At 41.4% G+C, this 14,476-nt stretch overlaps 1 protein-coding gene across 2 annotated transcripts in view; it reads left to right on the forward strand.

The window, feature by feature from the left end:
• Positions 1–6,047, forward strand: part of Fam83b (family with sequence similarity 83 member B) — a 74,976-nt gene extending 68,929 nt beyond the window's left edge. For both annotated transcript variants that reach the window (XM_021661263.2, XM_021661264.2), the window contains exon 5: positions 22–6,047. In XM_021661263.2, coding sequence (XP_021516938.1) covers positions 22–2,326 — 2,305 coding nt within the window. In that variant the 3' untranslated portion in view covers positions 2,327–6,047. The remainder of the gene's footprint in view (positions 1–21) is intronic.
• The last annotated feature ends 8,429 nt before the right edge of the window (positions 6,048–14,476 follow it).

Raw genomic sequence — 14,476 nt, forward strand, 5'->3', positions numbered from 1 at the left:
TTCTCTTTGTTTTGCTTTCAGCTACATGTGGTCATTTGAGAAAGCTCACCTCAGCATGGTTCAGGTAATCACAGGACACCTTGTAGAGTTATTTGACGAAGAATTCCGAACACTCTATGCCAGGTCCTGTGTGCCAAGCGCTTTCGCTCAGGAAGAATCAGTCAGGGTGAAGCCGGGCAAAGCCCTGTGGGAGAATGGCCTTTACCAGCGCTCCATTTCTTCGTTAGCTTCCGTCTCCAGCCAGAGAAACCTTTTCGGTAGACAAGACCAAATTCACAAAATAGATTCCAGTTACTTCAAAGGCAGAGGGATATACACCCTAAACGAACATGACAAACAGAGCAGCGTGAGGAACCACGGGTACAAGCCTCATTTCCTTCCAAACTTCAACGGGCCGAATGCCATCCGCCACTTCCAGCCCAGTCAGATCAACGAGAACTGGAAACGGCACAGTTACGCCGGGGAACAACCCGAAACAACACCCTACCTGCTGCTCAGCCGAGCTCTGAACCGACCCAACAACCCTCCGGGACCCTGGAGAAGGCCTTCAGACAGCCTCAGTGTGGCGTCCTCGCTGCGGGGAGGCCGGGCGGGCCAGCAGAACGCCCCTGCGCCGGGCTTCGCTGACCGGCTGGCCCAGAGGAAAGCCACCAACCTGGCAGACAGGAATTCAAACGTGCGCAGGTCCTTTAACGGGACAGACAGCCACATCCGCTCTCTGCAGCAGCGGATGCCCACCCTGGAGAGCACCACCAAGTCTTTCCTGCGCAGCTGGAGAATCGAGTCCTACTTGAACGATAACTCCGAGGCCCCGCCCGATTCGAACGGCTCCACCCTGGGGGACAGGTTTGAGGGCTACGACAAACCCGAGAACGGGAAAGCCAACGCGCTCTACACCCATTCGAGGCTCCGGTCCTCCTTTGTGTTTAAACCCACCCTACCTGAACAAAAAGAGGTCAACAGCTGCACGACCGGCTCCTCAAATTCTACCATCATTGGTTCCCAAGGAAGTGACACACCCCGGGAGGACCCGGACAGCTCCAAAAACGCACCGTCCTTGACTGAAAAGACCTCGCCCGGGTCAGTCCCCAAGCTCCCAACACAGTCAGAGGAACCACAGAGCCTGCAGGTTCCCGAAAAGCACCCAGCGGTCCTAAACCAGCCAACGAACGGCCGGATGGAGCTCAACAACTGTATATACACCAAGCTGTGCGGAAACAAGCAGGTGGAGAACGGGAAAAGCCAGCAGAGCGAGAACCTGCTCAAAAGGCGAAGCTTCCCGTCCTTCGACCACTCAAAAGTCCATTTAGACCAGGCGAGCAGCAAGAATTACGTATACAGTACCCTAACCAGAAATCGGGTGCGACAGCCCGAGAAACCCAAGGAGGACGTGCTCAAGAGTTCCAAGAGCATGCACAATGTGACCCACAGCTCAGAGGAGGACGGAGACGAGGAGGTCAGGAGAGACCCCCCAAGTTGTCCGGCCACCAAATCCATTTCCATTGCCGCCTTGCTGGACGTCAACAAGGAGGACCCCAGCAAGGAACTTACCTCTAAGAAGGAAGTCAAAGGCTCCCCAAGCTTTCTGAAAAAGGGGTCTCAGAAATTAAGGTCCTTGCTTAGTCTCACCCCAGAGAAGAGGGAAAACCTGTCTAAAAACAAGGCGCCCGCCTTTTACAGAATGTGCAGCAGCTCGGACACTTTGGTCTCCGAGGGGGAGGAGAATCAGAAGCCTAAGAAGTCAGAACCCAGAGTCGATGCATCTCCCAGAAGAAAGCGTTCCTCCTCGTCGAATTCCCAAGGCAGCGTCCACAAGAGCAAGGAGAACATAGCGGTCAGCACGTCTCCAGGGATAAATGCCCACGCGGAGGAGAGCAGGAGAATAGCGCCCTCACCGCGTCCTGCCGAGAGGAAGCTTTCCGAGAAGGCCGGAGACGCCTCTGCCCCGAGATTCAACACCGAGCAGATCCAATACCGCGATTCCAGGGAGATGGGCGCACCCGTGGCCCCCGAAAGAAGGCCAACCTCTTCTCCGGCGCTCAAGTCCAACGAGCTTCTGAGGTCTCATTCAACCAACCAGCGAGTTTACAGTCGGTTTGAGCCTTTCTGTAAGATCGAGAACTCTATTCAGCCAGCGAGCAGCGTGACCAACACACATGTCAGCCGCCCAGATGTCAAATCCACACCTATGGGCGGCGGCGGTTATGGCAGGGCCAGCCCGATGCTGAATTACAAGACTGGTGCTTATCATTCATACAACCCCAACGAAAACAAGTTCCGGGGATTCATGCAAAAGTTTGGAAACTTTATACACAAAAACAAGTGAAATGCTTTCGTTTCAAAGTGCGATTGCGATGTTAAATGAATGTGGCTGTAAATATCTGTCCAAAGCACACTGTAATTTTTTGTACCATGCCAAGAGTGTTCTGTATTAGAACTGGAGAAATGGATAGCAGTATACAAGGAAGATGTTTTTTTGTGACAAAAATCAATTGTGCTTGGTTACCCTACAAAGGACTACCCTAGCAAACACATTAAAATTTTACTCTTAAAGGCCAACAGCTTTTTTAAAATGTAAGATCCATTGTTTCCTATCTACTAAAACTCTTGTGTTTAATTAGAAGAAACCACAGTGAAGGGGCCACATTTGGATTTTTGATCATCCATCCCAAAGTCTTTGTTTAAAAGCAGTTCATATTACTCATCGCTGGTGCTTTTTGATATACCTTCGTGATTTTTTTTTTTCATATTTTCAGAAATACAGGAAAACACAACCATGTTGGCATATTTGTTTACACACTTGATTTGGGTTCTTATATCTACCACCCTTCTCCACCCCAATCCCTTCCAGCACCCCAACACCAGGTAGGAGAAACAGGAGGTTGGGGTGGGGAGAGTGTTGAGTTCTTTTTAGACTACTTCCTGCTGATTAGAGGCACTGAGTTTCATGGGGCAAGAGCAGTCTTCATCTTGTAAGGATATCTCCAGCTTCCTGTCTCTTTAATCTTGACCATGTTCCAGACCAGCAGCAGCAAGAATGGGAACCAGCAGGAGGAACACCCACAACTCCTCTTTGGGCTCTGGTCTTTCTATACCCTGTCTAGAACTCCCAGAATTAAACCATCGTCAGCTGGCAGAATCCCACCCCTGCCAGTGTACTCACAAGGCAACTAGTTAGCTGCTGTGGACAATCTGAAGCAGCCCCATATCCCACACCTGAAATTAAAACACAAACATGTTTACATCACTTCACTGTTTTTTTTTTTTTTTTAGACACCAAAATTCCTCCTTCAGAATAAAGCCTCTTTTGTTGATAAATACTGTAGGATAACTTAATATATGCCATTGTTTTATTATCTTTCCTATGCAACATTGCACATAAAGAGTAACATTTGAATTTTATAGGCCAGCAGGTTTTATTAAGCCTGAAGTGTGCTGTCCACCAGCCTTAAGCGTCAGCCTTGAATACTACGGACAAACACACAGGCTTTATTTTCTAACTCTTAAAAACCGGGCAGTGTTCTGCTTTGCACATCCTCCTCAGCTGTCCATCTTTCGTAATCATTCCTTAATTAAAATCTGATGCAAAAACCTTCTAAAACTGTGAAATTCTTCAGACTCGTGATTGATATGCCAGTGCAGAAATGCTTTGTTTGAAAATTGTTTGCTTTTTTAAAGTTTGGGTTGAATGTGGTGTGCTAACACACTGTTTCATGAGGGCTAGATGGTGGCTGTGAGAACCAGGCCTTGTCTCTCATTGTTATAGGACCAGGCTGGATGGAAACATTTCCATATTTAGTTTCTTGGTTATAGTCAAGTCAAGAAATGAAAAGCTTCCTGTTTTGTGTAGAAACCTTTACATGAACCTGTTTTATTCATGAAATGTAAAATTCAGGAAGCAAAAGATAGTGTGAGAGGCGAGGCATGAGGTGCTTTAAAAATGCATCAAATATCTTATTTAATACTTTCAAGCTTGCTAAGAAGAATACTGTGTTGTCTTTAAAATTCAGTATTTGATTGCTACTGTCCAATGTCTGTATTGTTAAAATCATTTACCATAGGAGAATCCGGATAGGAGAGGCTATGGAGTAGAACACCTAGCATTTTCTGAGCACTTAACTATAACCGGGTCATGACCTGCAAACTCATGCTCCATCACATGTCTGTTCTAATTGGTTCAAGACCTTCTCTATTGGAACTGAAGAAAGCCTTTACTTCCTAACAAGGAGTCAACCAGGAAAAGTTTAATTGAATTAAATAGATAGCAAGGACATACTGGGACTGAATTACTGTAGTAGGTAAAGTTAGAATACTGAGGGGAGATGCAGTTGTAACCTACTTTGGCAGGGCCAGTCTTAATAGCTTCGTGGCTGTTTTGATCTCCTGGTTGGCTTGTGACAATGATAGCAAAGGAGAGGGAACCAGAATGGCTCATTTGGGCTTTGACGAAGAAAAGACTGGCAGGGAAGGTATGAGGGAAAAGGAGCCCAATTTTGAACACTTATAGTAGTACTAGCCAGGATATCCGGTTAAACAAAACTACACCTTACAGAAGTTATGTACTTTCGAGATGTGCATGGCACTGGATACTGTAGGCTGGATTTTAGCACTAAACTAGTATTTTGGTACAGCATTCATTGCTTTGCTGGCTTCTCTTCTGCCTTGTTTTCAGAACATGCTTTGGAAGTGTTAAATCTCCTCCCTCTTTGGCTCAGTCTCACCTTATAAACCGCAGCTATATGCTAATACCAATATATGAATAATATTTTATGAATAGGAATCCCAAACAGATGTTCAGTTTCACATCATTACAAAAGTAGCATTATAACCTCCCATAGTAATTGAGGAACTTGCCAAGTTCTGTTGTTCTGGTCTGATCCTGTTGGAAATGTAAGCGTGATGAACTTGAAACCGTCCACACTAATAAGAATATTAAAGCAGAGTGCTGAGAAAGTCCTCTTACTCATCTTGAGAACAGAACCAGTTCACAGAAACTTTGATTTTAAAACAATCTTTTATAATATGCATTTCCTTATAATAAGACCAATGGTTCATATGCAAAAGGTTAGTGCCACCTCATACAGTAACTCCCATAGTTTCTGAAAATATGGTTAGCTTGGAGAAACATCATTTTAGATCTTCACTGTGCTCTTCTTTGGGAAGTAGGGAGTGGAGGGTGCTTCATTCTACCTGCCTGATGGGTAATTTAGGCTTTTGCACAGCCAGTTGATTCTCTTCAGCTTCTTTATTTGTATTATCTCCTTACTAATGTCTTTCCCCAAAAGCACCCTTATGTCCAAATGTGTACATATTTTTCTAAAATGTCTTCTTCGAGACACTCCCCTCAGTTAAGATTGAGAAAACACATTAATACTTCAAAAAAAAATAAGCATTGTTACAACTTTAACTAGATGCTTGCCCAGATTTGGTGGATGTAATTTCAAATGATCGTTTTTCTCTTTTACTTCCCGTATTGATATTGGTGGAAAGGTGTTACATACACATGTTTTGATGTTAAACTTTAGCAAATGCACATTTGCATCTACACAGGGATTAAGTTTCTACACAGAAACACAAGGAAACTGAGTATGGTTTCTAATTAGTTCTTGCAGGTGGCATTAGAATAGCACAAGAGATGCTTCTCCTGATATATTTTTATCCTTTCACTCTCATGTGCTAAAATATGAATACATATCAGTCTTCATTTGTGAATAAATACTGACAAGGGCTGAATTTTAGGTGCATTCAGTTTTACTTTACTCAAAAACTATCTTGTGCCACTACTATTCCACAGATATTTTCATTGTAAGGATGTCTGTTGACTAATAATGTGCCTTTTGCTAAGGGTTTTAAAGTAGAATTGTTGCTTTGTATTAACTAAACTCATGATTAATGTGGGATTATGTTTAAAAATTAAAATTTGTTTGGTTCTTTAAGCAAAAATTTTTAAAAAGTTCTTTAAACAAACGTTCTTTAAAACAAAAGTGATAAAGTTATAAACAAATCAACTTGTTATCTTTTTATATACATACACTATTACAAAGAAATATTTGTCCAAATTAACTTTTGATTAATAAATGAATATTAAATAATTTTGTACAAATACTATATTGTTGGGTTTTTTTTAATCATAATACCCTAAGTTGCTTTATTCAAGTACACTCTTCCTTTTAGTAATTATCAGGGATTAGATGATTATTAAAAATATTTCTCAGGGGCAAGGAGCTGGATGGGTGCATGAAGCACTCACACACATATGAGGGTGAGAGTTTAGACGCCCACCCCACCACCCATATAAACGCTGGAAGGGTGTGCTAGCATGCCTGTAATCCCAATACAGGAGGAAAAGAATCTAGGGAGGGAGCCACAAGCAAGCTGACTGGACAGACTTGATCCGTTGATGAGCTTGAGATTCAGTGAAAGGTTCTGCCTCAGTAAGCAAAGCCCAGCATGATCGAGGAGACCCACAGTGTCCACTTCTGGCCTCCAAATGCACATGAGTAAAATCAAGAACATACATGTACACCTAACAAACATGAATTCACACATATACATGCGAGATGACATTTCCCCCAACTTTAAAACCTTTAAAGTATGCTTGAAACGCACATTTCCATATTTGACAGTAGCAGTGCTTGTCACTTGACGTGTTCATTTGGTCAGCAGTGGGTCAGGTACATGTGCGCACTTGAAAATGCATTTAAGATTTCTCTTATCCAGCATTTGCAAAATATTTTTCTATATGTAGATATGTTTCTCTACACCAAAGCCACTGTGTAGCCACAGTCCTTAGTACTACAGGATGCTGTAAAGATGGGTAGCCTAGCTATAGACTATGCCAGGAGTCTAAGTTCACAGAGAAAGTTCCACAGCAATATGTCTCCATGGCTACAAGAGACATGACTCATCCTCTTCGTTTCCATTTCTGCTGCAAGAGTTACATTAAGTATGTTTTACTGTAAGTTCATAGAATTTTTAAAAGAAATTCTTGTAGCTTACTTTTACATAAGCTGTTAACACCTGGCTTTGGATTAAATATTCTGCAGATTATTTGTATTACAGCAAGTTTGAAAATTATTTAAAACTCAAAGTTCCATAGGTAGAAAAAGTGACATACCAAATTACAACATAGTTGAAGTCTATGTATTACAATACATAGACTTGAGAGTCTTGTCAAAGGTGAATGTCATTTGTAGCTTCTAAAGTATAACTATAAAGACAAATTTCTACTAAATTTTAAGGCTGAAGCTTCCCCCACACAGAAGCACAAACATATTGGCTTTAACTTGGGATGCAAGCTCAAGGATATTTTTAAAAGGCTAAATGGCTTTGAAAAGTCTAACCAAAAACACAGCTGTAGATCAAAGGTTTTTGTTCTTGGGAACCTGCAGAGTACCTTCCCATACCCAAGACACTAGAGCATAATGATGAAGTTTCTGTGTTGGCACCATCTCATCCCCTCCTTGTGCAGTGACTTGTATAGGTGTTGTCTTCAGAAAGGGGGCCTTGCTGTCAGTTTGTGAAAGGCATCCTATTGTCTTGGAAACAGCCTGGGTTGTTTGGGGATTTCCACTGGACCCCTTTAGCAGACAACTTATTTGGTTGTAATCCAGTCCCAGTACTAGCAGCTTTCTTTGGTGACAGGAGATGGCCAGTAGAGACTCTTTCTCATTATTTGGAGACTTCATTAGGATTTCCTTATTATATTTTAAGAGGTTTCAACTGCACTAGTTTTCCATATCACCCCTCAAGTACCCCTCAATTCTTGCATTTCCTCTTCAGCCCCATCTCCCCAATCTCTTCCCACCTGATTTTCCCTTCACATATCCTGCATACATACTACACTATTCAGTTTGTATTTTTATAAGACTCATGAGTGTGTGAACAGCGGGTCTCTGGTTCTTGTGACTCCTCTTGCGGTGTGTTTCCTTCTGTTGTTTTGTCTTGTTATATAATGAGGTTTGTTTTATCTTATTATATTTTATTTTGTTAAAAAACAAATATTTCAGGGTCGTTTTGATTCACATCTCTCTGATGGCTAAGGACGTTGAACATTTCTTTGTGTTTCTCTGCCATTCTGTATCCCTCTAAAGAGAATTCTTGTTTAGCTCTGTATCCCATTTTTTAATTGGATTGCTTGATTTGTTGCTTTTTAACTTCTTTAGTTCTTTATATATTGTAGATATCAACCATCTGTCAGATATAGGGTTGGTGAAGATCCTTTCCCAATTTGTAGGCTGTCGTTTTGTTCTAACAACATTATCTTTTGCTTTACAGAAGCATTTCTGTTTCATGAGGTCCCATTTATTGATTGTTGATCTTAGAGCCTGTGCTGTTGGTGGTCATTTCAGGAAGTTGTCTCCTGTACCAATGAGTTCTAGGCTCTTCCCCACTTTTTCTTCTAACTGATTTAGTGTGTCTGGTTTTCTCTTAAGGTCATTGATCCACTTTTACTTTAGCTTTGTGCAGGGTGATACATATGGATCTATTTTCATTTTTCTGCATGTAGACATCCAATTGAAGCCATCAGAGAGATGCAAATCAAAACGACCCTGAGATTTCACCTTACACCCATCAGAATGGCTAAGATCAAAAATTCAAGTGACAACACATGCTGGAGAGGATGTGGAGAAAGGGGAATTCTCCTCCATTGCTGGTGGGAATATAAACTTGTACAACCACTTTTGAAATCAGCCTGGCACTTTCTCAGACAATTAGGAATAGTGCTTCCTCAAGACCCAGCTCTACCACTCCTAGGTATATATCCAAAAGAGGCTCAAGTACCTAACAAGGACATTTGCACAACCATGTTTGTAGCAGCTTTATTTGTAATAGCCAGAACCTAGAAACAAACCAGATGTCCCTCAGTTGAGGAATGGATACAGAAATTGTGGTATTTTTACACAATGGAATACTACTCAGCAATTAAAAACAAGGAAATCGTGAACTTTGCAGGCAAATGGTGGGACCTAGAAAAGATCATCCTGAGTGAGGTATCCCAGAAGCAGAAAGACACACATGGTATATACTCACTTATAAGTGGGTACTGGACATATAAGATTGGATAAACATCCTAAAATCTGTACACCTAAAGAAGATAAGCAAGAAAGAGGACCTGGGGTAAGATGATCAATCATCACTTAGAAAGACAAATGGGATGGACATTGGAAATAGGAGAAAATAAGGAACAGGACAGGAACCTACCACAGAGGGCCGCTGAAAGACTCTTCCTAGCAGTGTGTCAAAACAGATGCTGCAACTCATAACCAAACCTTGGGCAGAGCACAGAGAATCATATGAAAGAAGGGGGAGTTAGTATGACCTGGAGAGGACAGGAGCTCCACAAGGACCAAATATATCTGGGCCCGGGGGTCTTTTCTGAGAATGTTTCTCCAACCAAGGACCATGAATGGATATAACCTAGAACCCCTGCCCAGATATAGCCCATGGCACCTCAGTATCCAAGTGGGTTTTCTAATTAGGGGAACAGGGACTATCTCAGATATGAACTCAATGGCTGACTCTTTGACCTTCCCCGAGGGAGGAGAAGCCATGCTAGGCCACAGAAGAGGACATTGTAGCCAGCCCTGAAGAGATCTGATAAGCTAGGATCAGTTGGTAGGGAAGGAGGACCTCACACATCAGTGGACTTAGTGAGGGGCAAGAAAGAGATGAGGGAGGGAGGTTGGATTGGGAGGGAATGAGAGAGAGGCCTACAGATGGGATACAAAGTAAATAAACTGCAATTAGAGAAAGAAAAAAAAGAGAGAAAGAAAGAAGAAAGAAAGAAAGAAAGAAAGAAAGAAAGAAAGAAAGAGAGAAAGAAAGAAAGAGAGAAAGAAAGAAAGAGAGAAAGAAAGAAATATTTGTTTAAAAATTTTAAAGATAAGATCCAAGTCACAGGAAAACAGAAAACAGGGGCTGGCTAGAAGAGAGTGGCCCACAGGCAGCATGCCACAGCTCATGCTGCTCTGTACCTCTTGATTCTGTGTATCTTCCTTGAGGTGGGGATAAGAACCGATTTATCTGGCACAATGGCAGAGTCCATTTCCTCTTATTTGGATTCTAAACACTAGTTTAAGAGACTGGTAAACTTTATTCATTTTTAAAGAGCCCAAGAAGTTGTTTTTAACTTACCTCTATTTCGCATCATGAACTTATAAGTTTGGGAGTCTGAGAGATCACCAGCCTCAAAAATGGTATACTTCTGTTTAGTTACAGCAAAACTTCTTTTTAAAGTGTGGCAGCTAAGCTCTGTTATAGTGTGCAATGCTATTAGTTCCGAACACTTACACTTTGGGCTTCGTATTGACTCATCCACATTCTGGCAAGGCACCCTCTAGCATTACTTAATATCTAATCACACAGGGCCACTTATGTGTCAGGTTTTGCAAACCTGCTCATTTACTCTCTTTTCTGACGTAGACATGATCTTGGTCTTCCTCTGTCAGTGTAGTAAATTGAGGATTTAATCCAATATGCATGCTATTAAAATTTTCACATATCTATCAAACTACTTTCCACATTATAGAATTTAGTATTCATGGTCCTTACATCACTTTAGTGGAAATAAAAACATTTAAGAATGATACAAAAAGGAAGAAACTATACCAAGGTACATGCTTATATTTATTTTTCATGTCTCTTGATTTTTTAAATGAAGTGATACATGTGAATACCTATCACACCACTCTAAATCTCTGAAGTTTGTTTCTATCAAGAACTTAACAGAATGTGGTTTTTCCCTATTTTAAACTTTGATCTGGTCAGTTAGTTTAGGTTTGAGGTTCCCGCTAAATTGAAACTAAATGAAATGGGTGGCAAGAATGACTGCATGGTATACGACTTTATCATTAAGCTGAATATATATATATATATATATATATATATATATTGTTTGCAGTTGACCTCATCCCAGAAGGCCTAGCAAATAAAATATTGTTAGTAAGTAAAACTATTTAGAAATGAAGACTAGCATTCAACTAAAAGTTAGAAAAAAAAATATAGTCAATGCAATAAAATTCAAGGAATGAATTTGGACACCAGAGAACACACAGAAGCCAAAGTTTCTCTGTAGTCACAAAGTTAAAAATAAATAATCAGAATGTGAAAATGGGGAGACAGTCAAAATATGCACAATTGCAGATGAGTGTGCTCAGAATAGAGGGTAGAAATAATGTACATTCTAGAAGACACATGTTTATAGTAAGGTTAAAAAACACTCCTTAAATGATATCACTTATTTTTTTGAAACAAGTTATTTCTTTAAAGTAATGTTTTGTTCAAATATATAGACTCAGGAAAAAATATAATGCCATATGCTGTCCTTCCTAGCTCACTTTAGAATTCTTCATGACCTATTTTGTTATTCGTCCCCTTAGAGCAATTCCAGAAAACTCATCTTAGCTTATTTTATGACTAGAGCCATATAGCAACACTACAGTAACAACAAAATGATGTTTAAAAATCTAGGAGCTTTGTGAGATGCTTAGTATTTAATATATACTTTGACAATTCATACTATAAGCAACTCACAGGTCAGAAGCTAATACATTAATCATCCTACTGTATAAGATAATATTTGAACAAAACCTGAAACATTGTACATTTTCTTCAGCAGCAGACATTGAAAAACTAAAACAAAAGAAGAGAATGGAATGAAAGCTCAGAACCGTCACAAACTACCCACCTACTTACTTTTCCTTTTTTTCCATTTTTTATTTTTATTAATTACACTTTATTCACTTTTATCCCCCCTGTAGTTTCCTCCTTCCTCCCCTCCTAATCCCACCTGCCCTCCCCTTTCTCAACCCATGCCCCTCCCTGAGTCCACTGATAGGGGAGGTCCTCCTCTCCTTCCTTCTGATCCTAGTCTATCAGGTCTCATCAGGAGTGGTTGTATTGTCTTCCTCTGTGGCCTGGTAAGGCTGCTCCCCCATCAGGGGGAGGTGATCAAATTGCCAGCCACTGAGTTCATGACAGAGATACTCCCTGTTCCCATTACTAGGGAACCCACTTGGACATTGAACTGCCATGGGCTACATCTGTGCAGGGGTTCTAGGTTATCTACATGCATGGTCCTTGGTTGGAGTATCAGTCTCAGAAAAGACCCTGTGCCCAGAATTTTTGGTTCTGTTGCTCTCCTTGTGGAATTCCTGTCTTCTCCAGGTCTTACTAGCTCCCCATTCTTTCATAAGATTCCCTGCACTCTGACCAAAGTTTGGCTATAAGTTTCAACATCTGCTTTGATACCTTGCAGGGTAGAGCGTTTCAGAGGCCTTCTCTGGTAGGCTCCTGTCCTGTTCCCTCTTCTGATGTCCATCCCCTTTGCCTTTCTGAATGGGGATTGAGCATCTTAGCCAGAGTCCTCCTTCTTGATTAGTTTCTTTAGGTATACAGATTTTATTATGTTTATTCTATATTATATATCTAATATCCACTTATGAGTGAGTATATACCTTGTGTGTCTTTCTGATTTTGGGATACCTCAGTCAGGATGATCTTTTTCAATTCCCACCATTTGCCTGCAAATTTCATGATTTCCTTTTTATTTTATTTTTATTGCTGAGTAATATTCCATTGTGTAGACATACCACAATTTCGGCATCCATTCCTCAACTGAGGGGCATCAGGGTTCTTTCCAGCTTCTGGCTATTGTGAATAAAGCTGCTACAAACATGGTTGAGCAAATGTCCTTGTTGTATACTTGAGCATCTTTTGGATATATACCTAGGAGAACCACCTACTTATTAACCCATTGATGAAACTGCCATGCTAGAGAGCCTTTCTACATTGTGTATTTGTTACTTTGAAACAATTTCATGAGTAACATCTACTTTTATTATGTGTCTCTAAACTCTACAGACTTTCTCCTACTAGATCTACAATACAATTATATCTTGGTGTCATCAAAATTTTAAGTTTACTTTGTTTGTTTATAACCACTAAGCACAATGTGCTTAAAAGAGATGTCCCTGAAATTACATGTGGGGTTTGACTTGGCTCTAGCTATGAGAAATTTCTATATAGCTTCTGACATAAGTGTAGAATAACAGTATGACCTTCTTTGAGCCTAGATTTAATTTTTTCTTCCCATAGCAAATAAGTAAATAGAAACAAATGTATCTTCCAAATGTCTTTTTTTTTTCAATGCAGTTTATTCAGGAACCTTGAACAATCTTCTGACCCTGGGGAAAGCCAGCCCACAGCTTAAATAGCCTCTGGGTAGCCAACCCCAGAGTGCCACATGGGCAATGCAGATAGGTCTACATACATGGAAGCAAGCTAGATCCTCAACCTTAGCCAAATATGGAGTTGTTTGTGACATCGGGAAGGTGGAAGGCGGAATCCAGCTCCATCTTTAAGGTATGGCATTACGCAGCTCTCTATAGTTCCCCCTTTTTGTTTTAGATGCATCAGGCAAGAGTAGAGGTCTGATCTCTGATATTAGAAATAAATTGGGACTTTGTACCGATGTTCATTTAGGTGTCATCCACCCAAAGAGCATCAGACCCATCCGATACCTTTTTCTCAGAGACAGGACATGGGGCATCAACCCGCATGAAATCAGACACGCTCTTCTCTGGGTTGAAAGCGGCTGACCCTGAGTGCAGTGCTTAGCCTCGCATCCTGAGCGTAACATTTTAGCTTTTTATGGTAGCCAAGCATGCTTGGGGAGACTGTCCTGCTTCAATGGCTGTAAAGGCCTGAATGATCATGGCTGCATCACACTGTTGTGAGACTCTAATCTTGCATATATACCACAGGCAAACCAAGGAGACCAACACCAGAAGGCCTGCTAACGCTCCCATGCCCGCCCAGTCCTTCAGATGATTCATGGCTGCAGCAATCCATGATGACATGGCTGCAGCAATCCATGATGATAATCCTGTGGCTAGTCCTGCGTCCACTCTGGTAGAATTTACCGTGACAATGGCCACTCTCAGCTGCTCCATCGTAGTATCGAATTCTCCAGTCCGATTACCTAAAATATAGCTAGACAATTGTTTAGACAGATTTGCAGCACAGGAAAAATTCTCATGTTGTATGCTAGTGACACAAAGTCCAGCATACTTTCATTGACAGCCAAGTTGAGCAATTTGCCATAGGGTATCAATTTGCTCCTGCACGAGGTCAATCCTCTGATTGAACACCATCAAGCCTCCTTTTAGTTGAGCATTAATTCCTTTTTGTACATCTAAGGCATGAGCTACATTGGCTAAAAGGTTATTCAGGGTCTGAGCAGTCTGCACAGTATGACTCATGGCTAATGCCCTGGTGGTAGCTCCAACAGCCGTCAATGAGATGGTAGTAACAATGGCGGCTGTAATTCCAAGATCCCTTTTCTGTCTGAAGAGAGTCATAGCGTGAGGGGCATCAATGGGCACAGGCACCCAGCGAGGCATGCGAGTAACCAGGGCATACCTAAATTCACTAGCATTCCAGCATTGGGCAAAAAAGCAAGTATCATTACCAC

The sequence above is a fragment of the Meriones unguiculatus genome, chromosome 6 (assembly GCF_030254825.1).
Source record: "Meriones unguiculatus strain TT.TT164.6M chromosome 6, Bangor_MerUng_6.1, whole genome shotgun sequence".
NCBI lineage: Eukaryota > Metazoa > Chordata > Mammalia > Rodentia > Muridae > Meriones > Meriones unguiculatus.